At 45.0% G+C, this 25,306-nt stretch overlaps 1 protein-coding gene across 4 annotated transcripts in view; it reads left to right on the top strand.

Moving 5' to 3' along the window:
- HYOU1 (hypoxia up-regulated 1) overlaps nucleotides 1-25,306 on the top strand; it is a 210,247-nt gene that overhangs the window by 66,055 nt on the left and 118,886 nt on the right. For all 4 annotated transcript variants that reach the window (XR_014978996.1, XR_014978997.1, XM_085645895.1 and 1 more), the window contains exons 13-15: nucleotides 1,723-1,910; nucleotides 6,072-6,210; nucleotides 6,525-6,585. Coding sequence is in view for 2 of the 4 variants with exons in the window: in XM_085645895.1 (XP_085502021.1) it covers nucleotides 1,723-1,910; nucleotides 6,072-6,210; nucleotides 6,525-6,585 (388 nt within the window). In the remaining 2 variants the exon portion in view is untranslated. The remainder of the gene's footprint in view (nucleotides 1-1,722; nucleotides 1,911-6,071; nucleotides 6,211-6,524; nucleotides 6,586-25,306) is intronic.

Raw genomic sequence — 25,306 nt, 5'->3', positions numbered from 1 at the left:
AGAAGCTAATTCTTTTCATTTAATAGAAAAAGAACTATAAACAAGGTATCGTCAAAGTGAATTTGGATGCTATTATTGCTTACTTTGAGACTCTTCTCAGGCACCCTTTTTCACTGTTTCATTGATTAAGGATTTCCTGGAAGGTCTTGGGAAAGAATATGGTCCTGTTAGGTCTTCCCTTACTTTTGAGTTAAATTTGGGACTCTGTAAACTGAAGGCCCCTTAGAATCAACGTACTTGGCTGATTTGTAATAGGAGTCATGTAAAGTTGCTTCTTTGTGATTATTGCATCTGGCAGGAAGATGAACGAGCCTTCGGTTTTATGTAGTCCACTGGCAGTCTGTAGCTAATCAAGCAGTGTTCAAGGCACTTTGCATCTTCCACTTAGCCTCCCAAGGAAAAGGACCACTATACTTACAAATTAAATTTAAGCGATACAAACAAAATAGGACACTGCTCTTAAGGCTTGCGCCATAGAGCATCAGACTGCCTTACAGTAAGACATTTCTAGGAGGTATCGCTTTCTCAGTACAAACTGAGATTTGAAGCCTCCAGGAGCATTTACATTTCAGAAGAGAGGTGAAGACCATGTGTGTGTCCAATATAACTACACCATCCCTTTACCTTGCGATACACCTGGGAACATTAACCACTCCCTAACGTGCAATCTGCAGTTCAGTCATGTAACAACGTGACCCGCACAATCTCTGCATGTTGACTATATCCAGTTAAGTTGTGAAGGGCTGACCTGCATCTAGCCTGGCTATTAAATATTTGTGAAAATGTAGACGTACGCACAGCGGTGGTGCAGCCAATTGTATTCAAACACTGCTTAATTTTTCCCTTCTATTGGTTGGCCATCGTACACTCTCATAAGCGTTTAAGAGCCACTTTAGTTCGTATCTATCACCGAGTACTAAACAGCAGCCACATATTGGTTGAACAGGCATAGAATAATTTAAGGTATCTTCCACATACCGCTGGCCACTGGAGTACTAATTTAGTCCACCACTGAAGGTTCCGACTGATTACATACTATGGCTGCTTCTTGGCATCTCACAGTGCCAATCACATAAGGGATGAGTGGAAAGGGGTCCATCCCAGCATGGCTCACTACCTGCAGAACATGATGGGTTAGTGTAGTCTTCCAAGGTTGCTAAAGGATTGTTTTCTTTTTTCTATATGTATAGTGTTACATAGCGGACCACATTTCCTGCTCTTTTTATGTTACATAGCTTGATTTATGTTTCAGCCAAATGCACTGTACATTGATGGTTTTATTTGGCTAATGAAAAAAGCAGTAAATGTTGCACTTTATTGGGCATGCTTTCTTTTATTGCATCAGGAAAAATTACATTTATAACAATTGTGTTCTGGGATTGTGCACATGCATGGAGATATTCTCGATCTTTTATGATTCAGAGATCATAACGATGGTGAAAAACAGGTAAGTCTTCCTTATTGTCTGCATTAATTATTGAGCCCACTGATATGTAAAGGAATGACCCTTTTCCATATCTTTGCTCATTTGTGCATGCGTTCTTTAGACCAATACAGTTTCATTATGTGCATATTCTCAACAGTCACTGTGCCTTTGTTGTTTTTTGTTGCTGTATGAGACTTTAAGAAGAAGTGGAAATGTTCTCCTTTTTGGAGGGGGTAGATTTAGATATCTTGTATGTTCAAGTACTGGCTAAAGCCCCTCTGATACATGCCTTGCAGGTGGAATTCACTCGTGAGGTGGAGGAAGAGGATCAGAGCAAAAGCCTGAAGCACAACAAGCGCATTCTGTTCCAGCGCATGGCGCCTTACCCTCAGCGCAAGGTCATCACGTTCAACCGCTACATCGATGACTTTGAGTTCAGCGTCAATTATGGTGACTTGACCTTCTTGGGGCAGGAGGGCCTGCGGTGAGTCCAACAGATGCAGGCATGGCCTCTGCACATTTCCTGTGTGTCTGTTTCGTATTGTTGCTTGCTTTGAGTCTGGAAGGAGATTTCTCTCATGTCTACAACTCCGCCACATGGTAGGAATCCAGGGTTTCTGTCTTGGAAGGCAACGAGCCAGCCATACAACTGATATGCAGCATGTCTCAAATTGAGATTTCATTACCACATCCGTATTAGTGTCACCTATTCCCGTCACATCCTAACCTAATAGCAGAAAAGTACAGATTGATTTCTAGCTCTAAAGTTCATTGTAATAAGCACTTTCCCTAAATTAGAAGGTGAATTTCTCTTGGTATCTTTTCAGGTGTTACCTAGTGACTGTTGGCTACGTAGAATTTTCTAATAATAACAATGGTTCAAGCGCAAAATTCCACAAGAAACACATGTAACTAAAATCAAAACCAAAATAATTAATCATAAAACGTGAAAATGATACCCATGAACAAATTATATATATTGCAAAAAACACCTTTTACTAAGACAATAATACAAAATAACAATGGAACAATAAACAATACACTGAGAGGTGCTCATACAGTTACACAACCAACATTACAAAGAAATTGTAAACAGAACCAAGACAGAGGCAAGTGAATAAACAAAGAAAACTGATGCGAAAAATCGAAAAACAGAAATGGCAATAGATGCTTCCTCTTCAGTGAATGCCAAAGGTAAGTGTTGACGGCGTTTTAGCCAAGGTAATTAGTATCGTCATCACCAGGACAGACAAAACCAGTATCCGAGCATTAAATAGGTAATTTCAAAATAGAAAATAATTTGAGATCATCAAAGTATGAGTGATGCCCAAGCAAAATAAAAACGTCAGGCATTGAAGTAAGTCCTAGTTCCGGCCAACCATGTGTTCTGGGAAAATCTGAACAAATCACATAGGGGCCGGTGTGAACTTAAAAACCGGTCCAGAAAGAATGCAGGATAGTTCTTCAGTGCCCGACAAATCTGGCATCCAACCGCTTCGATCACCATACATAGTATTTTAGGCACATGTGAAAGGTGATTTCAACTCATCCAACACATGCACTCCTCTCCAACACCAAGTTCATATTTCAGTCCATTTGTGTACCTCATAGCATGCAAACCAAATATTTTTTTTGTGTTGAAATGTAATTAAGGATTGAGCATGTTCAAGCACAAAAATAGGTCCACATAATTACCAAGCTTTAAGGGCTTTTAAGAAGGTAAGAGACTTACTCGTGCAATATTAATGAAGAATGGGGAAGTGTGGTCTGTAATGTTGGGCCTGCTTCGCAGTTCTTGCATTTTAGTTGCAATTAGTTTCATTAAATCCTCCATGGATCAGTGTTGCAGTCATAAAGCCTGTTCTCCCGTATTCTCAGCCTTTCCGATGTTACCCGTGATCAAGGTTTATTTTACCGAAACGCATAGGGGAGGCATGCAGTGGTCCCTGCACTTGCACTAAAAAACTGAAGTTTGAAGCCTTGTTCGGAGTGCGTTACTTCGAGTGGTAGTATGGAGAGGTTTTGAAATATTGGCGGCTTGCCTGAAACCAGAAATGCACCACTCCAAAAAAAAAAAAATGAGCTGCTTAAATGCCCATGAGGATTATGGGCGGTGGTTGCTCTCTGATTTCTGTGTTTGTGGGGGCCCGTTTAGCTTTTGGGAAGGCTGAGAATACAGGAGAACTGGTGTTATGTTTGGAACACTGCGATCCGTGGATGATTTAATGAAACAAATTGTATCAGAATGCATTGCTAATTTAAGGAACTCCTTGGAGGGTCATCACATGATACAAAAACTCACCTGCTGGTTCTATTTGTCAAGGGTACCCGTGATCAAGGTTTATTTTACAGAAGCGCGAACAGGGTGGCACGCAGTGTTCAGTACACTTTCTCTAATAAATAGAAGTTTGAAGCCATGTTTGGGGTGCTTTCCTTCTCCAAGATTGGGAGTATGGCGAGGGTTTGAAGAACAAAAATATGTATATAAATATTGTCCCTTGACTTAAAAGCACAAAACGCTTGCACTTCAGTAGTCTGCTTGAAAAATAGGTGTTTAATACAGGCAAATGGTCTTTGTCACAACCAAGGTTGCTCATATGCATCACTTCCCCTAAGTGAAACCTAAACGTAAAAGAGGGGCCACTTAGGTAAGTGCTTACATGGAAAGGGAGAACAGAGTCCCCTGCATCTTTAACACAGACTGAGCTGGGTAGAAAGAAGAAAAACATCTACATAACACCATGTTTTTTGTGCATTACAAATTAATACATGTCAACTAATCACTGTTCTATTCTGCGAAGAGCCAACATTAAAAAGTGTTCTCAAACAATAAAATGCTCATTGTACGTCAAACTGAGAATAAGTACATTGTGATATAAATAAAGGGAGCATACTCCATCCCTGTTCAGTGTTCCTGCACACTGAAAGGATCACAAAATGCATGCTACAGCTCGTACTTTTAATTCCACCAACTCATTATCCGATCAGATACTGCTAGACATTGAAAGTGACCTGTTGTCAGTATCTATTGTGCCTGGGAAAGGGCTTGCTAAGCCACAATCAAGGTCATGTGACCAATTCACAACCGACTACTCAGCCCAGGTTTAAATTAGGACGAAGAACTGTTCGTACATATTGAGTGAGTGTCCGATCATGTTCCTGTCTTATCCGGAAACCACAGCCCTTACTGCTTCCCATTAATATCTGTTTTTACTGATTGTACTGTCCTGTCCTTCTGGTTGAGGTTTTTCTTTTTTGCACCACAAGTTTTGTTGAGGGACTAGTGGGCAAGGGCCTTGTGCTGTTGTATTCCTCTCGACAGATGGGTATTTACTGTGTGACCAACTAGTAAACATAGGATGTGATCATAGATTTGTATTCATGTATGCTTATCTCTACAGGATGGGTTGAGCTGCACTAGGAATCTGGGGTCTGTCACTAGCTTTGACATAAATCAGGACTGGGACTTTTGTGGCCGGAGGGGGTTATGGGGGTTGGGGAAATCACATGACCATGTTATAAGATAACAGGTTTGGGCATGGTAACATGACACTTCCATTTTGTAACTGAATGTATGATGGTATTCAGTTGACTTTGTCAAGATTGCAAGCAGTTGCACACTATTTTTGCAATCTAGCTAGCATGCCGGTACAGGCTGAGTCGTCACTCGTGAATTGGTCGCATAACCTTGATTGTGGATTAGCAAGCCCTTCCCCGGGTTCGATAAATACTGACCTGTCTGTTTCAATGTCTAGCAGTATCTGATCAAATATGGAGTTGATGGAATTAAGAGTACGACCTGTAGCACTCATCATGTGATATTTTCAGTGTGCAGGAACAGTGTCTGAAAGGGGATTGAATATGTTCCTGTTTTTGTATCTCATTGTATTTATTCTCTGTATGACATACAATAATAATGTTATTGTTTGAGAACACTTTTTAGCACTGTCTGTTCGCAGAATATAACAGGGACACGTTGACATGTATTAATTTGTAATGCAAAAAACATTGGTATGTAGAAGGTTTTCCTCTTTCTACTCAGATTTGTCTGTGTTTAAAATCCAGGGGAGTCTGTTCTCGCTTTCCATGTATGCACTTACCCGGGTTGTCATTTTATGTTTGTTTCCCTTAATGGAAGTGACACACATGAGCAACCTAGGATGTGACGAAGACTGCTTGGTCGAAACGTGTTGCCTGTAATAAATCACCTATTTTTCAAGCCGACTCCTGGAGTGCGAGCGTTTTGTGCTTTGAATACAAAGAATGCAACGTTCCTACATTGGTAATGGGCTCTTGCACCCGGGGCATGCACAGTCTCTGTAGGGTGGATGCAACCAGCTTTGCTAAATGTATATTTAATATACACACATACTTCTCAATGTTACATCATCGACAAAAATAGAATTTCGCATCGGATGCACATTTGATAATTTACTGTCTTATTTCAAGGACAAATACGTTGAATGGCGACTTGAAATTAATTACTACTACTACATTATTCACCAGGGATCTATTTCACAAACAAGTCTTATCAGCGCATCTAGATATCGATATATATTTTAGTATATGTTAAGTATTGAATTTTCTTCTGGCTTTATTAGTAAAATCGGCTTTCATGTATTTTTTTATTTTTTTCTAACTTCAGTGTTTTTGGATCAGTGAACCTTACTACTGTTAAGCTAATGGGAGTAGGTGAAAGCTTTGAGAAGCACCCAGACTATGAGTCCAAGGGAATCAAGGCTCACTTCAACATGGACGAGAGCGGTGTTCTGAACTTGGACCGGGTAAGGGCTTGCAGTCATTTACCAATGCAAGTGGATTCCAGCTTAAAGGGAGGGGTCCTGTCGCTCATGAACAGAGTACTTTGTGAGAATTCGCTGTCTAAAATGTCTCTGAATGGATGCATGTGCACCTGCTCAACTTCAGGACACTGCAAAAAACTGGGCTTGGGATTCAGTGACTCTAAAGGAGGATTGCAAAGAGGATCTGAAATTGCATGTAGATAGTAATACTAAATGGGAACGTGGCATCTCTTTGTTTATAAGCGATACTGAATTGTGTGCATCTCACGCATTTGATTCTCTACCTTTAACAACAGGTGGAGTCTGTGTTTGAAACTTTTGTGGAAGAGAAACCAGAAGAAGAGAGTACATTAACAAGTAAGTGTTGTTGATGGGGACTTAGAGGTTGACTTTAGAAACTGCTAAATCTGTATAAAGGTGACTTTTAGCTGTTGTTCTGTTGGTGCGATTTAAACGGAGGTTACCGGTTTACAGAGTTCTAGCCTAGTAAATTGCAAGTCTATTGTGCAAAGCAGTTCAGCTATGTCTACCATGTTTTTCTAAAATGTAACCTATTACTTACCAAGCTTCAATAGGTACACCAACGGCTAGTGTGTATGTTTGCGAAATGTGGTTTATGTCCAACTGACCACATCATTGAAGGTGCTTGTTATAAGACTTGTGTAACCAACCTCTGCATAGCATGCTTGGATATCATCCATTCAACCTGAAATGACAGACAACGGCCAACACCTGCCTTTAACAGCTTTGAGTATAAGATTGTTATTGTTATAGCAGTGATTCTTTAAGTTCTTTGGGAGTTAATAGAACTGGTCCATTTTCTAGTGGGGAGCTGTTTACTAGTGTGGCTCAGGGACTTGTGGGCCACTGCACCACTCATTGTTTCTGAGCGTTCTTATTGTGATTGTGGCCGTTCAAACCAACAACTGTTAGGGTAGTTGCAGCTTAAAGACGTGGTGAGGATTTTGCACTTAATTATTGTTTGACACTAATAACCTAAGTACGAGAAAAACCGCTACGCAGCCCTAATTACCTGCTGTCTGAACTATGGGAATGCACTGTACACAAGAACCATAACCGAACTTGTAAGAAGGCTCCTGACGGTAAAGAATTCAGTGACCAGACGGATCCTCTACCTGCCCAGAAAGACCCACATCACCCAACACCTGAGTAACCTGCACTGGCTTCCCGTCCAGACAAGATGCCAATTCAAACTACTGACTCACACCCAGAAAATCCTCCACGACAAAGTACCAGCATACATTTACCACCACTTGAACTTCACCAACCATACAGAAAACGTCGCTCCGCCTCCCTTGCACAGACCCCGAGCATCCACCATAGCCACAGCGGAGGCCATTCCTTCTCCCACCTCTCTGCAGGTGGAGAGTGAGGGCATTCCAGGACTTGGCAAACATCACCCTGGCTGAAGGCCTTCAGGAAGAAACTCCAGACTTGGCTGTTCGACTAAACCCCGCAACCCAGAGCCTGTATACCCTCACAGGTGACAAGCTGGCCTCTACAAGTACTGATTGATTTAATAACACGTAATAGCCATTTTCCATTCCAAACTGGATTTGAAGATTATAGACCTTTTAAGTTCAACAGCAAAATGAAGAACAGTGAAAATGAAATTTGAAACAACCTAAAGAGCTTAATTCGATAGCACCTTCTGAGATAGCGGTACAGACGTTTTATAGCACCATCATTTAGTGGTGTACACCCAAAGGGCAGAAATGTCCCTTTTCCCACACGTTGGGGTGGTTGTTGGGGTCTAAATGATGACTCTATATTCAAAAAACAGTTTGCACACCACTATATACATTTTTTTAATATAAAACCATTTAACACATAGTTTGCCAGAAAGACCATAGAAGCTCCTGGAAAAGAGCATCCTCAAAGGCAAATACGATAAGTTCTCTGAACAGGGCCACAGTGTAAAGCCATGTCTTAAGCTTATTAGAAACTATTACTGGGGCATGGTTCCAGATCAGTGGATGTGTTTGAATTGAAGGCTGTGCTCTGTAAAGATGGACACTGCACATTTGCATATGATTTAATATGGCAGCAGAGCTGGCTACTGGTTATTTTGGAAGGTTCTGCCTATTACAAGCAATGCTTGGCAGCAATTACTTGGGCAGGGATTCTGGGTCCTGGTTATGGCTGACCCTGCCCGCCAGGTACTCTGGGTACTGGTAATGGACAATGATCCCCACCCCACCCCTCGTGGGCTCGATGTACATCGGGTGCTGGTTAACAGGGTGCATTCTATCCTTAAAACACCCAAAATACACTTCCAGTAGCTTCCGCTGATGGACTGTGTAGATGTTTTAGATCATTAATTAGCAATCCTTACAAAAAAAAAAAAAGATATGCCATTGAAGGAACCATAGCTGGCTTCACTGCATAAAAACAAGTTAAATTTTAGCTATGGTTGCTACAGGAGGGTAAAGCCCCCGCCCCCCTCATGACTTATTGCTAATTACCTCGATGAGCTCAATGAAGCAGCAAGCGGTTGAACCTATTTAACAGTGGCTTTATGGTTTTTCAATTTTTTTTTTTTTTTTTACATAGTCTCTTGATGTTGCCAGTGGTGCTCCAACCCTACAACTGCCTTTTTTGTGTGGGGGTTTCCAAGAACAGTGTGAACTGTAGAGTCTTTTTGTTTGTGTGTGTGATTGTGTGTATAATGTGTGTTTATTCACTGTACGTAGCTTTTCTATATAATGTGTGTTTATTCCCTGTACATAGCTTTTCTATAAAATTTCTGTATTGTCATGCAGTTAAGAGTGAGATTGTAGCCTTTGACCTCTAATTATCTACTGGCAGTCGCCAGTAGATAGTTATAGCTAGGACCGTGTTTCCATAGGAAATCCGCAACATTCTATTTGGAATAACTTTGGCACCGGTTGACGAATCCTCGCAAAATTTTCAAAATAGGTGGGGCGCTCCGCTCCTACCCTGAAAGTCTCGGGGGGGATTCGTCAAGCGGGGGCTGAGAAAAAAAGGGGGGGGGTCTCAAAACGCGTTTTCCCCATGCAATTTTCCATAGGGACCTTTAGTCCAAGGTACAGCCCGAACGGCTGAACAGAATTACTTGAAATTTGGCAGCGGTAGTCCTCAGCTCAGGGATGTGCCTTTTGCATATATGGAGTCAATCTGTTCAGTAGTTCCTGAGAAAATTGCAGTTAAAAGCACATACATATCTATAGCCGCGCACCGTGCGAGCACCCTAACGTGCGCGAGCGTAATTCTGATTGGTGGTTACATGTTAGTCAACGTTCGAATCGGTCGAAATCAGGAAGTGTCGGCTGCCATTTTGTTTGTTTTCAGTGCGAGAGTGAAAAAGGAAGGTGGCGAACGTGAAAAGGGGGCAGGGTAGAGAGTTCCTGACCCCCTAGCCTTTGTCAGGGGGTCCCTGAAGGACCCCGAAGGCAGAAAAAAAACATTTTTTTTTTTTTTTTTTTTTTTTAAATCGCGGGGGCGCGCGCACCGTGTGCGCACGGTGAAAAACAAAAAAATAAATAAATAATACATGCATAACTTAGCATTTAAAAAAACGTACAAATTCACTGAAAAAACCATAGGTTTCACACACGTTATAGTTAGGAATTAGCATTTAAAAAACCTTGCAAATTCACTTAAAAAACCATAGGTTTCACACGTTATAGTTAGGTGGACATTTCACTCGTAAAAAAACAATGAAATTCCCCCGTTATAGTTAGTTCAGATAACTATAACTCGCGCGGCTGCCACTCTATCACAAGGATGATGTCATGAGTGATGCCACTGACCATGTCATGAGTGATGTAATATGTAACGTCATCAGCAGTGGATTGCGGTCGCGCGAGTTATAGTTATCTGAACTAACTATAACGGGGGAATTTCATTGGTTTTTTACGAGTGAAATATCCACCTATAACATGTGTGAAACCTATGGTTTTTTAAGTGAATATATATATATATGTGAATCGAAGATCAGCAGCCTTTCTTCTCTTTAATCTGCAATGATAAACAGTTGCTGAAATTGATACTGAATCCTTAAGTTTACAGCTTCTTCACCAACAAGGTTTCTATGAATTCTTGTCGATCTTATGTGCTTTTCAGCCTCCAGTGGCTGCTGACTGGTGCCTTTATAAAGGGCCAGATGCATCAACAAACCATTTTGTGATTTCCTAATTGCTAATTTGTACGATTCGCAATTGGAAAATCGCTAAACTGAATGCATGAGTGTGTTCAACACTTTCTGTGATTCCTAGGGGATCACAAAAGACCTACCTCATGAATATTAATGAGCCAGGTCGCAATTTGCGACCCCTCCCCCTTAGGAAACTTAAAAAATCACGAGGATGGTGGCCTGCTGTGGTCAGCAGACCACCATGTCCGTGATTGCTTTTAAAATAAAGCAATCTTTCATTTTTCCTTTTTGTTGTTTTTTTTGTTAAAGCAGCCTGTTTTCCTTAAATGAAAACAGGATGCTTTACAAAAGAGAAAATTAAAACTTTTCCTTTCGTTTTCTAAGAGCAGGCAGTGGTCCGTGGGACCACTGTCTGCTCTTAGAAAATGCATTTAGAAACATTCATATCTGCGAATTGGTTACCACCTACTTGAACTAGGTGGTAAAATGCAAATGTTTTGCGACCGCATTTCGGTCACAAAACATTCATGCATACCGATGGAATCGGTATTAGGAAGGGACGCACTAAACCCGCCCCTTTCTAATTGCAAATCGCAAACCCATTTTGCGATTCGTTAACAGGTTACCGAATCGCAAAATTAGGTTTCCTGCATTCGAAGGGCATTTTTTGCATTTGCACAGAATCGGCCGTTTGCGAAGGCAAAATCTGCTTGATGCATCTGGCCCAAAGTGCCTATAACCCAGCTGGCTCTCTTGGTATTGATTATACAAATAAATAACCGCATAGTGAGTTAAAACAGTTAATTGGTTTCCTTCTTAAGATTCCTACTTAGATGTTAGACCAGAGTCTAGAGACCAGATACTGGCGGGCTGATGGTTGAGGCATTTTTTAGGCAAGTATTTTAATGAAGTTGTGGTTCACCATTCGCAGCTGATGTAATGCTCTTCGAGTGGTGGTGTCAAGATCATATTTTCAAAGGCCGGTGATTGCTGTAAAAAATACATCTGTAGCAGATGCATAAGAGATTGTTGGAGTCCAGCATTCAAGACCTTGCAGTAATCCATCTGGGAATTGATGAAGCTGATAAACTAGTGTGTTTTTTCCTTCTTGGTATCTTGTTTTTCTCTAAAATTAATGACCAAATGGGTTATGCTTGTTTTGAGATGGAATTAAGAGTTGCTCACCACTAACCCATGTTGCTGAAAATCAAATCTGAAGCCAAGGCTTTTGTCCTTCTCAGTTGTTTGAAGAGGTTGAATAAATATTTTAGGAGACACCATAAATCCCAATGAAGGTCTCCATTCCTGCCCCAAAATAATGGGGTCCGCTCTGTTTAGTAGCATTGATCTGGGAACAGTTGCATGGCATCCAGATCTAGATTTACCCTAGGAGTTTAAGTTCTTAACCAGACAAAAGAGGTCAGCAGAGCATCAAATGTAAACCTGGGTGTTAACTGCACAAGACTGTATGTAAAGCTGCCTCTCCCTGAAGAGTATGAAGTGGAAGATCCTTGTAGGGCTTCTCAGTCCAGATTGTTGACCTAAAGTAAGTGGCAGAGTTGACATGCCTGACATTGACTGTTACCTAGACAAGGGGGGAACAATCGAGGCACAGTAGACTACCTCTCTACCGAAATCCAGTAGTACACCTTGCATAGACAGCAGATAGATTAAAAGTAGCTACAGTGACCCCAGTACTAAAGTCTAGGACTATGAATTCCTAAAAGGTTTGATATTCTTCTTTGAGGGGCATGTTTTTTAAAGAACTTTTGTTTTGAACCCGGATGTGTATTGTTTCACATATTTTAACTCTGCAGTGAACTATGTGGTGCTCAGAGTGCGCACATGTTTTATGCGTGGTGGTTATTATAGTCTCAAGTGTCCTTATTCTAGATTAGAAGCATATGGGCCATAGATGGCTTCAGAGATTCACAGTAGTCATGCCATCTAAGAATGTGAAAAGGGGTGCTTTCATTTTGCATTCCTTAATAAAGTGCATTTTTTCCCCAGAGATTAAGAGGTGGCACCCATTCCAGTGTAGGTAGTTATGATTAGTTTGAAAAGAAGATGAAGATTACATACATAATGGATTACCGCAGCTCAAGGATGTTTTCCCAGAACAGTGACCTAGAGGGAATGCCTCTTTATGTGCCTAAGCACTGTAACTGATAAATTAAGATAAGGTAGCCCATAAGTTTCATTTAAGGTGTCCGAAACAGCATCTTGATAGATATTAAAGTCTCTTAAAAGACGAAGCAAACAATCAATGGGGTTAACAGTTCAAAGGTGTATAAAGGATTAAAAAATGTATTTTAACTAGGTGGATGATAAAGTACCCAGAGGGTTCTTCTTTCTTTGGTAAAGTGACATGCAGCAGCCAGATATTGCCATTCTTGGCAGGAAGGAGGTGTTGTGGGGTACAGGAATAAGGACAACATTTAAAGAAATGGCTTGTATCACAACCTTCCTTACTGGTTCCGTTATGGTGCAATAGTATGTGGGAAACAGATCAGGTAGGATAGAAGTGTTGCTGCGATTCAAACGGGCCTTAGTCGTGAACAATACATCTGGTTTCTCTAATGAAGAAATCATGTTTGTAGCATGTGCTGCTGTAGGTCATATGCTCTGCATACCCTGCCATCTAGTGTTGAATGTGGATATTTGTATTTTGTTTTTCTCTAGAGAAGTCTTTGGTCACTATCTCGTGACTCATTCCGGGACCCACAATGTTAGACTCAAGCCCCGGGAACATCAGCAACTTTTGTGTGGGTTCAGTTCTAGTCACCTGATCTGTTATTGGAAGAGTCATCGAGAGGTGCATTAGTAAACCTGTTGATTTGGTCACAAACTGCATCTAAGCGGTTCCATTCCATGACTCTGTTCGTAACAAGAATAAACGTTGATGAAGGAAGGGTATGGATAATATGCCTTTCCAGTTCTGCCAAAAGTGTAACATCAGATAACCCTGGTCTGAAAACCACTAGGTCTGACCTTTGTCTGTCATGAGTAGTTGACCTGCTCAGCTTGCCAGGCATTGAAAAAGTTGATCGGGTATTGCAGAGAATGCTGCTGGGTTTGCTACATGATGCATAGTTGAGACCCTATTTATCTGCCTGCTGCAATTTGGGCTCTGATAAAGGGCCAATGGATATGTCGGATGCACAGAAAGAACATGATGCCCTCTCCTCAGAACACTCTGTCAAGGAGGAGCCTGCACGTAACCTCTTGTCCCTCAAAAAGGACCACACCCAGAGCCACCAGTCCCTAAGAACCGACATAAAGTGTTTCAAGCTCCTGAGGGTGTCTAACGCCCAGAGCCACACACAGCATCGATCTTCAGGTCCAACTTCTGGCACTAGATTCTATTGGCATCAGAACACCACTTCGGCCCCGGAAAAGCCTCTACCAAGGGGCTCTAAACCTCTGCATTAGGTGAATCGACCAGGAGTCTCCCATCACCCACCTTCATAGTCTAAATCTTCCTCGAGGCAGAAACTGGCTGTATTTTTAAAAAAAAAACATTTTGCTAAGTGCAGAGTCTAGTTAGCCGAAAAGCTTTGTTTAGCTTTTAGAGATCCCTGACATAAGGCACTGTAAAATATTAAGTCCCCTCCACATGGCAGATCCTTGCTCAGCCACCACCTGTGTAGGTATCCTACACATCACAGCAAACATCTGCCAAGAAACGGACTCCCTTTCAAAAAGCAGATATCTGAGGAATTGTAACTGTTAATCTGAAAAACACGTTAGTTAGATTCCTTACCTTAGAATATCCCCAGGCGTCAGGCTGGATCCGGAAAGATTTTTCGTCCGCAATACCCTTGCGCGTCACTAGGCGTCTGCGGCTCCGCGTCCGTCGTCGGCGTCGTGATCGCCGGGATGACGTCGTCTAAGTACTTAGACGCCGCCCTCGCAAGGTGACGCCAGTTATTCTTTATTTTTTTATTTTTATTTATTTTTTTTTTTTTTTTCCGCACCAGTACGCGCAGATCCAGGAAGAGCTTACCCTTTTAGTCACTTTTTGACTTAACTTTTTGAACTTTTTTGGTTACTATTTTGAGTCGACCTCGACTCCAGGTGCCGGTAGGGATGCCCGGGTTAAAGCTGTGCAATGCCTGTCACCGCCTGATGTCGGTCACGGATCACCACCGCCGGTGTCTCTACTGTCTTGGGGCTGACCACGATGCCGAGTCGTGCCTTGACTGCCGGGCCTTGACCTCGAAGGCTAGGCGAAAGCGGTCCCGCAAGCTGCTCGAGATCCGGCAGTTGGCTCCGCGCCGCTCAAGGTCCTGGTCGAGGAGGAGGTCGAGGGACCGGTCGCGGAGCCGCAGCCATCACCGCTCGTCGGGGTCCAAGTCCTCGCATTCCGGTAAGTCGAGGCACAGCAAGAAGTCGAAGAGACAGCATAGCTCTGCTGACTCCCCTCGCGCGACTCGGCTGTGGGTGGCACCACACGCGCAGCTCCGTTGGCGCCGCAAGAGTCGCGTCCGGTCCCATACCCTCCGGTCCCTGGGCCCGAAGCGAATCCGACGGAGATCCGAGACTTCCTCGTGGCCATGAGGAGTCTCGCTCCACCGTCGAGGCCTGGCGGCATGCCTTCGAGCCCCGCAGGTATGACTGGGGGGCCTAGTGAGCCAGCGGCTCCCGCCCCGACGCCGCAGGCCTCCTGGGGATCCAGGCCTAGATCCCGGTCGACCTTACGACCCCTCTGCCGGTGCCGCCCCCGGCGCCGTCTTTGGACGACGTCGTCCCCAGGTTTAGTCCCGGTCCGGGCCCGGTGTCGGAGCGGCGCCGCCTGGCGCCGTATCCAGTGCCGGTGGATGACAGATTCATCTACCGCCTGGTTCCGACCTTTCCACCTGTCTACCAGGAGTCGGATGACGGGGACGACTGGGAGGACCCTCTGGCACAGCAGTGCCAGTTATCTCAGGACTGGGCAGAAGAGCTGGGGGATGCCAGTGGTTTTGACACCTCCCCTGACACTGGCTTCATCTTTCCTCCTTCCGTGGCTACGGAGGAGGGGGCTACCTATTCTGTGGTGCCGCGCAGGGCTGCCGAGGCTCTTCAGCTAGAGCTCCCTGCAGTGGCCATGAGGACTAACCTCCTCACTGAAGTGCTTCAATCGCCGGTAAGCTCCTCGGAGCCTCAGCTGCAGTTCAATGAAGCACTGACTGACGTTCTGATGGGCACCTGGTCCAAGCCCTCCACAGTCCCTCCTGTGTACCGGAACGTAGCCCGGCGTCAACGCCCTGCACCGGGCGACCCCGCCCCCCCCCCACCCCCCCTCTCCCCCCAGCTTTCTGTCGGTGCACCCCACGCCGAAGAGCCTGGTTATCCAGGCCTCTACCTCCCAGACCGCCTTCCCGTCCGCTCCCCCGGATCGGGAATCTAAAAGGTTGGAACAGTTTGGAAAGAAATTGTTCTCCTCCCTTAGTTTGGGGTTGCGGTCTATCAACACCGCGTGCCTTTTGGACCGTTACACCCACTCTTTGTGGGATACGGTGGCGGATGTGCTGCCCCGGTGTCCGGAGGAGGCCCAGACACGTCTCACCCAGGCTCTTGCTGAGGGGCGGGATGCAGCACGTTACTAAATACGATGTGGGCTTGACACAACGGACTCGATGGGTAGGGCAATTGCGATCACGGTAACGATTCGTCGCCACGCCTGGCTAAGGTCCACGAATTTCTCCGGGGATGTCCAGAGCACCCTCATGGACATGGCCATCGCCTATTTGGCGACAAAGCGGATAGTGCACTGGAACGCTTTAAGGACTCCAGGGCTACGGCCGAGTCCTTGGGCCTCTCGGCCCGTGCCCGCAAACTTCCGCTTTTCGCCCCTTTCGTGGCCAAGGAAGGGGCACCCTCTCATGTCCATCTAGCCACAGGCCGCAGAATCGGCCTCAACGCGGACATGGATTCCACCGAGGCGGAGCGGGGGGGACAGAGAACCGGTCAGCCCACATCTACCCCAGCAGCATCTGCCTCAAAGCCTTCCGAGTCCGAGCTTTCAGGCCCATTCAACGCCAGTGGGAGGCAGTTCGCCATCACCTGCTCCACTGGCGTGCCATCACATCGGACAGGTGGGTGCTGCAAATCGTCCGAAGGAGGCTACTCCCTTCCCTTCGAGGCGACCCCTCCAGCCATGCCACCGCAGTACCACCCATGTCGGGGGATCACTTGCAACTTCTGCAGGTTAAGTTATGGCCCTCTTGGCCAAGGGGGCCATCGAGCGCGTTCCTGGCCCAGATGTAGGTCGGGGTTGTTATTCCCACTACTTTCTGGTTCCCAAGAAGGGCAAAGTGGGCCTATGCCCTATCTTGGACCTCAGGATCGTCAACGCCTTCCTCCGGAAGGAGGAGTTCAAGATGCTCACCTTAGCTCAGGTTCTGGCTGCCCTAGACCCTGGAGACTGGATGGTAGCGTTGGACTTGCAGAACGCTTATTTCCACATCCCCGTCCTGCCGGCCCACCGGCGTTACCTGCGGTTCACGGTAGGCCACGAGCATTTTCAGTTTACCGTGCTCCCCTTTGGCCTCACCAGTGCTCCTCGGGTGTTCACGAAAGTGATGGCGGTGGTCGCAGCTCATCTGTGCAGATAAGGGGTTCCAGTCTTCCCCTATCTCAACGACTGGTTGTTGAAGGCGGGCTCGCCCCAGGCAGTCGTCTCCCAACTCCAGACTATGGCCGACCTCCTGCATTTGCTGGGGTTTTCCATCAACGTGCCGAAATCGCATCTGAGTCCCTCCCAGAAGCTCCTTTTCATCGAAGCGGTTCTGGACTCGGCGCAGTTCCTGGTCTAGCCTCCGGAACAGCGGGTTCGGGATATTCCGGCTCTGATTCCGATCTTTCAGCCTTTATCCCGGGTTTCGGTCCGGTTGGTGCTGCGGCTATTTGGTATGATGGCCTCCTGCATCCTGCTGGTACATCACGCCAGGTGGCGGATGCGGGCTCTGCAGTGGGCCCAGCATCGGGGCAACCTGTCCGACCATGTCTTGATCTCAGAGGGCACTGCAAGACAGTTGCAGTGGTGGCTCACAAACCGCGATTGGGTCAGTGGCAGATCCCTCTCCCTACCCCAACCGGAGCACGTAGTGGTGACTGATGCGTTCCTCCTGAAATGGGGGGGCCACATGGGAGAGGCGGAGATCAGAGGCCTCTGGTCTCCGGCGGAGTCCCGGCTCCATATCAACCTATTGGAGCTGCGGGCGATCCAACTTGCACTGTGTAGTGCAGGTGTTCACGGACAACACCACCGCCATGTGGTATTGCAACAAACAGGGCGGGGTGGGGTCGTGGACCCTTTGTCAGGAGGTTCTGCGCCTCTGGACATGGCTGGAACATCAGGGCATCACCCTGGTGGTTCAACACCTGGCAGGCTCTCTGAACTCCAGGGCGGACGAACTCAGCCGCCGGTGCATGATGGATCACGAATGGCGTCTGAACTGACGTGGCGCAAGGACTCTTTCGGCAGTGGGGAGAGCCTTGGTTAGATCTATTCGCCACCGAAGAGAACGTGCAATGTCGTCAGTTCTGCACGTTGGAATTTCCAAGGCGGCACTCGCTCGCAGACTCTTTTCGTCGCGAGTGGAGTTGCGGTCTGTTGTACGCCTTTCTGCCTATACCACTTCTGCCCAGAGTGCTGAAGAAGATCAGGCGCGACTGGGCCCAAGTCATCCTTGTGGCTCCGGATTGAACACGAAGATGCTGGTATCCCGAGCTACTCAGTCTATCACTCGATCCCCCGATTCGACTGCCTCTTCAGGAGGACCTTCTGTCGCAGCAGCAGGGTACGGTCCTCCACCCGAACCTGTCCAGCCTCCACCTCCATGCGTGGAGATTGAGCGGCAACAGTTGATGCCATTTGACTTGCCTCCTGAAGTCTGTGATGTCATTCTGGCAGCCAGGCGTCCCTCCACTAAAACGGTATACGCCTGCAGGTGGAACAAATTTGTGGCATGGTGCACAGCAAAGGCTGTGGATCCCCTTTCCGCCCCTCTTTCTGAGGTTCTCCTCTTTCTTCTTTCCCTGGCCCAGCAGGGCTCTGCTCTGGGCACCCTCAAGGGATATTTTTCAGCTATTTCTGCTTTCTTACGGCTTCCTGATCAGCCTTCTCTTTTCAAATCCCCTCTTGTTGCTCGATTCTTTAAAGGCATTGCTCATATGTACCTCCTGTCCCTTTCGTAATGCCTCCGTGGGATTTGAACCTGGTGTTAACCTATCTGATGTGCGCTCCCTTTGAGCCACTTCATAATTGTCCTCTTCGTCTTCTGACTATTAAGACTTCTTTCCTGGTTGCCATCACCTCTGCTAGACGGGTGAGTGAGCTCCAGGCTCTATCTTCTAAGCCTCCTTTCCTTTCTGTCCATTCAGACAAGGTTGTTCTCAGGACTTGTCCTTCCTTTCTCCCTAAGGTGGTAACTGCTTTTCACATCGGCCAGTCTGTTACACTGCCCACCTTCTTTCCGCCTCCGCATCCCTCGAAAGAGGAAGAGAGGCTCCACCGTCTGGACCCAAAACGAGCGCTGTCCTTCTATCTGGACCGCACGAAACAGTTCCAGGTGGACGACCAACTCTTTGTTGGCTACGTGGGCGCTAAGAAGGGGCAGGCAGTGCACAAGCGAACCTTTGCTTTAATTCCAAAGAGGTGGAAGGATAAGGCTATCGGCCCTATACCACACCCGCCTCCACACTCTCCCCAAACTCTATCACAAGCACCTGCACCATCAGTGTCACCTCAGGAGTCTGTGTACTCGTACTATACACATTCCTAGCTGGGGAGTCTTTATGACCCTTAGAACCATCATTACTCATCTAGGAGGGATGTGATCTGTTGCAGGATTATAATGTGGACCTAAAAGAGGACAGTAGCCTGGAACACTGTGTTCAATGCATCACTCTCTCTGCCACCCTCTCCCAGCCCGACACTACGGCATACTATGCAGTGAAATAAAAGACAGCAGATAACCACAACATGAAGCTCCATGTCGTAGAGAATGAAGAGGGCTTCCTGGTGGAGACACTTTCAAAACTGAAAGGTCTGTCTAGTACTTACCCACTTAAAAGCCTGATTAAGTGTGCCACTGAAAATTTCAGTCAGTGATGGTCTGAGTGGTTGTCTACAGGGTCAAGAAAATGTATACATCTTCTCCAGATTACCCTGTCTACCACTGTAATCCTTGGTTGTAACGAAAGACTGCCTGTTCCAGCGCCCACAAAGGGCGGCCTTCTTCTCGACCAGGAGATTAAAAAGATCTACACACTAGGCGTGAATGTCCCTGGGCATTGAGCTTGAGGAGGGACGGATTTGGGATCGCCAGTTCGATCATACTCCTTTCTCAATATGAGAGGAAGGCAATGGTGCAGAAACTGAAGCATCTGCCAGTGGTGTTGCACAAAAGAGATAAATATTTATTGAGAGCGAGCAAGATCTCTAATGCCGCATCCACTGTGCCCTTGATGCAGCGGACACAGCCTATTGGGAGGTGAATACCAGCATAATCCTCCACCACCAACACACATGGCTTAGGCTGTTGGGTTTCTGACCTGAGGTGCATCCGCACCTCATAAATGTGCCTCCTTGATGAAGAGCATCTCCTTGACTTCAAGGCAGATGGCATGTTGGAAAAGATAAAATACCAACACTGCAAAAGCCATGTATGCCCTGCAGCCCCTAAAGCGAGGTTTCACAAGCAGCAGACTATTGTGGCAAAGGTAGAGGTGGTTACCTCAGGATTGCCTCCATCTCCAAAAAGTGATGGCTGCAGTATTGCAGTAGTGCCTCATGGAAGACTGCATCCATTGTTGAGAGTATCTAGCTATGAAATGGTTACAAGCAGAGATTCAATATCGGTGTTGGTAGAGCCTAGAATTCAGCCCAATCTCTGCTGGTCTAATAAGTACATGTTGTAGAGCAGGCCAGTTCTGTACCTCGTCTGCAGGTGACCATTACCACAGACTCTTCACTTATGGGGTGGAAAGCACATCTCAACCACATGACTGTTCAGACTTGAGAAAAGCAGGCACATCTCATCAATTTCCGGGAGTTGACAGCTTTTCAATTGTCCCTCACATCATTTTACGCCTACGTGCAGAGCAAAACAGACATGGTAAAGACAGCCAACATGACTGCAGTGTACTCTTTTCAGAACCAGGTGGGCCCTCTCCTCCGCATTCAACACTAGCCCAAAAAATCCAATATTTGGTCATAGCCAGTGACATTTCTAGCTGTGTGGGTGAACACTTTTGTGCACCTTCTAAACAGGGCACATTAACAAGTGTCTGAACAATCCTTAGATATTTTAAAAAATGTAAATCTGTTCGCCACTATTTAAATGCAAAATGCCCAAACTTTGCTTCAAAGTACTTGTTCCGACAGTCCATGTCAATGCACTATGGCTGAATTGATCAGAATTCTTTGCCTGCACTTTTCCTCCACTGCTTCATAACGTCTAACACTCACATGTTTGAGTGACCAGAATAGGTGAGAGTCATGGGTTTCTTTGCTTCTGAAAATTGATTCCTATTCCTCCTGATTGATTCAACAGCAGGGACAGCTCAGATATGCAAGCCACAGGAAAATGAACCTAGTGATATGGTGTCTGAGGTCTTAGAGTTTGGTGACTTACAACTGTCTCATGGGTGTATGTAAATCCTGCAGGAGGGTCGCAAGCCCACCATGTGCGTATGCTGCCCCGTAAAATGGAAATATTTCTCCATTATTGCTCAAGTAAACAAATAATCACTTTAGTTGGTGGTGCAGGATATTGTTTGTTACCTGCTGCACCTACAGAAAGCTAGATTAGTGTATTATTCTAGCAGCTGTGGCATCCTACATACAGACTAGACACCTCACTTCTTTATGACTTATGGCTTTATTACAATGTTGGTCGGCCCACCATTGACCGGACGTCTGTGGCGATCTGACCGCCGTCCCTTCGATCCGACCGCCAGATTACAATCCAGGCGGTCAGATCCCTAAATGATCAGGGAGAAGAACGCCACTCCGACAGGATCAGTGATCCTGTTGGGTGGCGGTTGAAATCGCAATCCCGAATGGAGGCGGTGTGGAGGCTGGCACGGCTGGCGGAATTCCGATAACCTTTCCGACTGCCTTTTCTTGTAAAGAAATTGCCATGAAAAGGCTGTCTGATACTGATTTTGGGGTTCCCTTCCATCCTGGGCCTCTGTAAAGAGGTCCAGGGGGTACATGTAGTGCCACCATGCACCACATGGTGCATGGAGGGGCTGGAAGTGCTCCTTTACACAGTTGCTTGTTCTGCGGCCTTTTTCCTGGGCCACAGCACAAGCCACAGAGTTAAGGAGACTGCCAGCCTGGTGATCTCATTGTAATTCGGCGGTCGAACCATTGACTGCTTTTCGGTGGTAGCAGTCGGCAGTTCGACTGACTGACATTGTACTCAGACCCATATTCAGTCAGACTACCAAGTTTTCCATCCTCTTCCCTCATCCTGAGATGTTAGCAGAGACTACCTCAGGGCCTCATCCTTCATGGCTCTGAAATGTTCACTAATCCTTTTTCGTAAAGGCCAAGTGATACTCCCCACATATACTTCATTACATTTGCACATGAGTTTATGCCCAACAAATTGCGTGCTGCAATCAATAGGCATACGTATAGTGTGAGTGCCTGAACTGTTGTAGTTGAAAACTGTCTATTCAACTACAACAATTCGGGCACTCTCACTCATCCTTGAAAGATTGAGGCCCTGAGGAAGTCTGTGGTGAATGTTGCCACATCGACGAAACACGTGTTGGCTACTTCGGCTGTTTGCATGATTACTTGCAGCTGCCAAGATTTCTTTGGAACTAAATAAACAAGCATTTGCAATGCAATAGGTCTCGCATTTGTGAGAGTTAGAGCTATTGCTGTTGTGAATGACAATGCCTTTTACCCATGTGCTTTGGTTTGGAGTGGAGATTATGTATGTGGCGTGGAGTGGAATTATGTGAGTTGGATTGGAATTGCTAGCTGTGGAATTGTGTGTGTGGTGGAATTGTGTGGTGTGGAGTAGATTTGTATAGTGGAATTATGTGGCATGGTGTGCAGTGGAATTATGTGGATAGTAATTATGTGGTATTGAGTGTACTGGAATTATGTGGAGTGGGATTGTGTGTCATGGAGTGTAATTATGTGTCATGATATTGTGTTGTGGAGTGGTATGTAGCGGAGTTTAATTATGTGGTGTACTGTTGAATTTTGTGGCATGATGTGGACTTCTGTGGTGTGGATTGGATGTATGTGTTGTGTTTAATTGTGTTTTTTAGTTGAATTATGTCGTTTGTTGAATTATGTGGTGTGAAATGGAAATGAATTGTGTGGCGTGGAATTGTGTGGTGTTGTGTGAAATTATGCTCATAGTAATTATATGGTATGGTCGGGAGCGTATTAGTGTGGATTGTGTAACCAAGTATAAAAATTATGAAACAGAATTAAAAAGAAAGGCGGCCTTTCACTGCGCACAAATTCACAAAATTAAAACACGTCGCTTCCACCAAACATTTTCGGAAATGCACAAGTATCTCTTCAATTTCAGACCCAAGCGAGGAGGAACTGCAAACAAAACATACACGTTTAACATGAGCAGGGAAAAAAGAAAATAGTCCCAAGGCCAAAGACCTCAACACACTGGTCGAAACTTACCAAAAATGTGAAATATATTGGCTTTAAAGGTATAAAATTAGCACAATTTTCAAAGCTGGTACGAGTAAGTCAGCAATAAGAACCAATAGAGGTGGTGTGCTATGAAAAAAAAACCTCAAGGATCAACAATAAAAGCAGTGTAACGAAATTGGGTATATGGAGGTAGAGCTGGTGGTGGGAAAAAGACAGAGGAAAGAGGAGAATGAGCATGTAGAGAGCAAGAGAAAATGTAATCTTATTTTCAGAGGTGTAAAGCTGGAAGGAGTGGGCAGACATTTAGTTCTGTATTGCTGATAGATGAAGATAAGCTACAAAAAAGGCCAAATAAAGAAGGAGCTGAAAGTGACCAGCACAGGAATTACAAGAAAGAGCAAGCAAAGGATAAAGTTAGATTAGGAAAAGGAGCGGATCAACGAATGCTTTGGGATACCATGATGGCATGGGAGAGAATCAGAAGTGGTCTCTGACCAAAATACTGCATACGAACAATTTGTCAGGTGGGAAGTTAGACTGATGTACTAAGAATACCCAGAGATCACACGATAGAACAAAGTGATTAATGCATCCACTTCAGGGACCTATGTTTGACCACATAGTGACAGGTTCAGATTCTGCTGTGTCTATTCAGCATTTCATCCTTTAGGGTCAATTAAATTAGTACCCTTAAATGGGGAAGAATAAACATCTGGTTTTCAGTGCCAAGCGACCCCTCTTGTCGAACACTCTCTTTACAAACTTTTATAGAATGTTATGAAGCAGCACAGTAAGTGAAGCTGTAACAATGAAAGTACCAAAAAGCACAGCGCTTCACTGCCATGAAGATATGTAAAGTAAATACTAAAGAAGGTCTGATAGATGTACTTGAAAATGTTATCATTTGAGGAGAGTGGAGGAGTGCTTTGGCTAAAGAAAGATCTTAGTAATAAGAAAGGTGCAAAACAAAGGTTATATCAAAACATTTACTTTAACTGAATTATGCGATTCTGTGGCTGCAGCGTTTTCCACATCATTATGAAATTTCTACATTTCCCATCACCTGGTGCATAATGTGCAGACTTTAACAAGCTCAAATGGATAAAAAATTAATAAGATCACCGTGTCACATGTTGCCGATTAGTAGAAGGCTCTATGCAAAGGTTGACTGGTATCTTCAATTTGAATATTGCTGTATTTTGATACTAAACTGGAATTAATTAACAAACGTTTGTCCAGACAGTGACAAAATATGAAAACATGATATAATTATGAAGTAACACCATGACGTTATATAATTTGCCTTTCTTTGCCGCAAAACGTAGTCAGCCCTGCTGCGTAGTCTGGACCGCCCCTCCTGCATAATTCCAGTGGTCCTGCCTAAAGTTATGAGCAATACTTTCTGCAGCATTCTCAGCGGCCTCCTGAAATTATTGAATGGTGCACATTATCAAGACTTGTAAAATAAAATTCAGTAAAGAAGTCCAGATCTTCATGAAAGGAGTCAAAAAGTGCATACATACCAGTTCACAAAAAACGTTTTCATTGAGCAGATGCAATGTTTGACCTCATGGCAGAGGTTCAAAGTCTGCAGGGTCCAGTTAGCCTTTCCTCTTTCTGAGGTCAACAAATAGAGTATCCTTGAGTTGGGTAACAATTAACACCTGGTAGTCAGCGCCACGATAGCCTTCCAGGGTAACGTTCACTTCACAAATACTTATATATTGCAATGTTCTGAAGCAGCACGGGAAGGTAAGTTGTTTCAATGAAAATAGTGAGGAAAGCAGACCTTCAGTTCTAAAGGTGGAAAAGCCCACACCCGGTAATAGTTTGTAAAATGTCTGTGTCCCGTGATTAATATGCATCTGTGACTTCTTTGGTTGGCATCTATATCAAGCATGGCAATGACTGCAATTTCTAGCGGCAGTGCGGGTGTACGGTACGAGCATATGTGCCAATGTAAAGGAAAAGTTGCACTTTTCTTTAAGTGGACTCAATTTCAAACATGTTCCATCATGCCGGCTATATAAAACAAGAGAAATGAGAATGTAGTTTACGAAAGGCAGAACTATGGCAATGTATGCCATTGTCCGATCAACAGAAGGGTCGGGCATTTAGATAGCACAGCAGTATCAGACAGAAAGGTGTCTGTGGTGGTAAAAATGAAGGGGGGGGGGGGCGATAAACTGAAATATTAAGATCTGATAATTATTAACTATATGCTGATGACTTTTGGGCATTTTAGATACAAATTAAGGTGTGGAGAAATCAAATTGTTTGGTTATTTTGAAATGGCTAATTGATAA

This window comes from Triturus cristatus, chromosome 3_1 (genome assembly GCF_964204655.1).
Source record: "Triturus cristatus chromosome 3_1, aTriCri1.1, whole genome shotgun sequence".
NCBI classification, from domain to species: Eukaryota; Metazoa; Chordata; class Amphibia; order Caudata; family Salamandridae; genus Triturus; species Triturus cristatus.
This window is presented reverse-complemented; position numbering and strand designations above follow the sequence as displayed.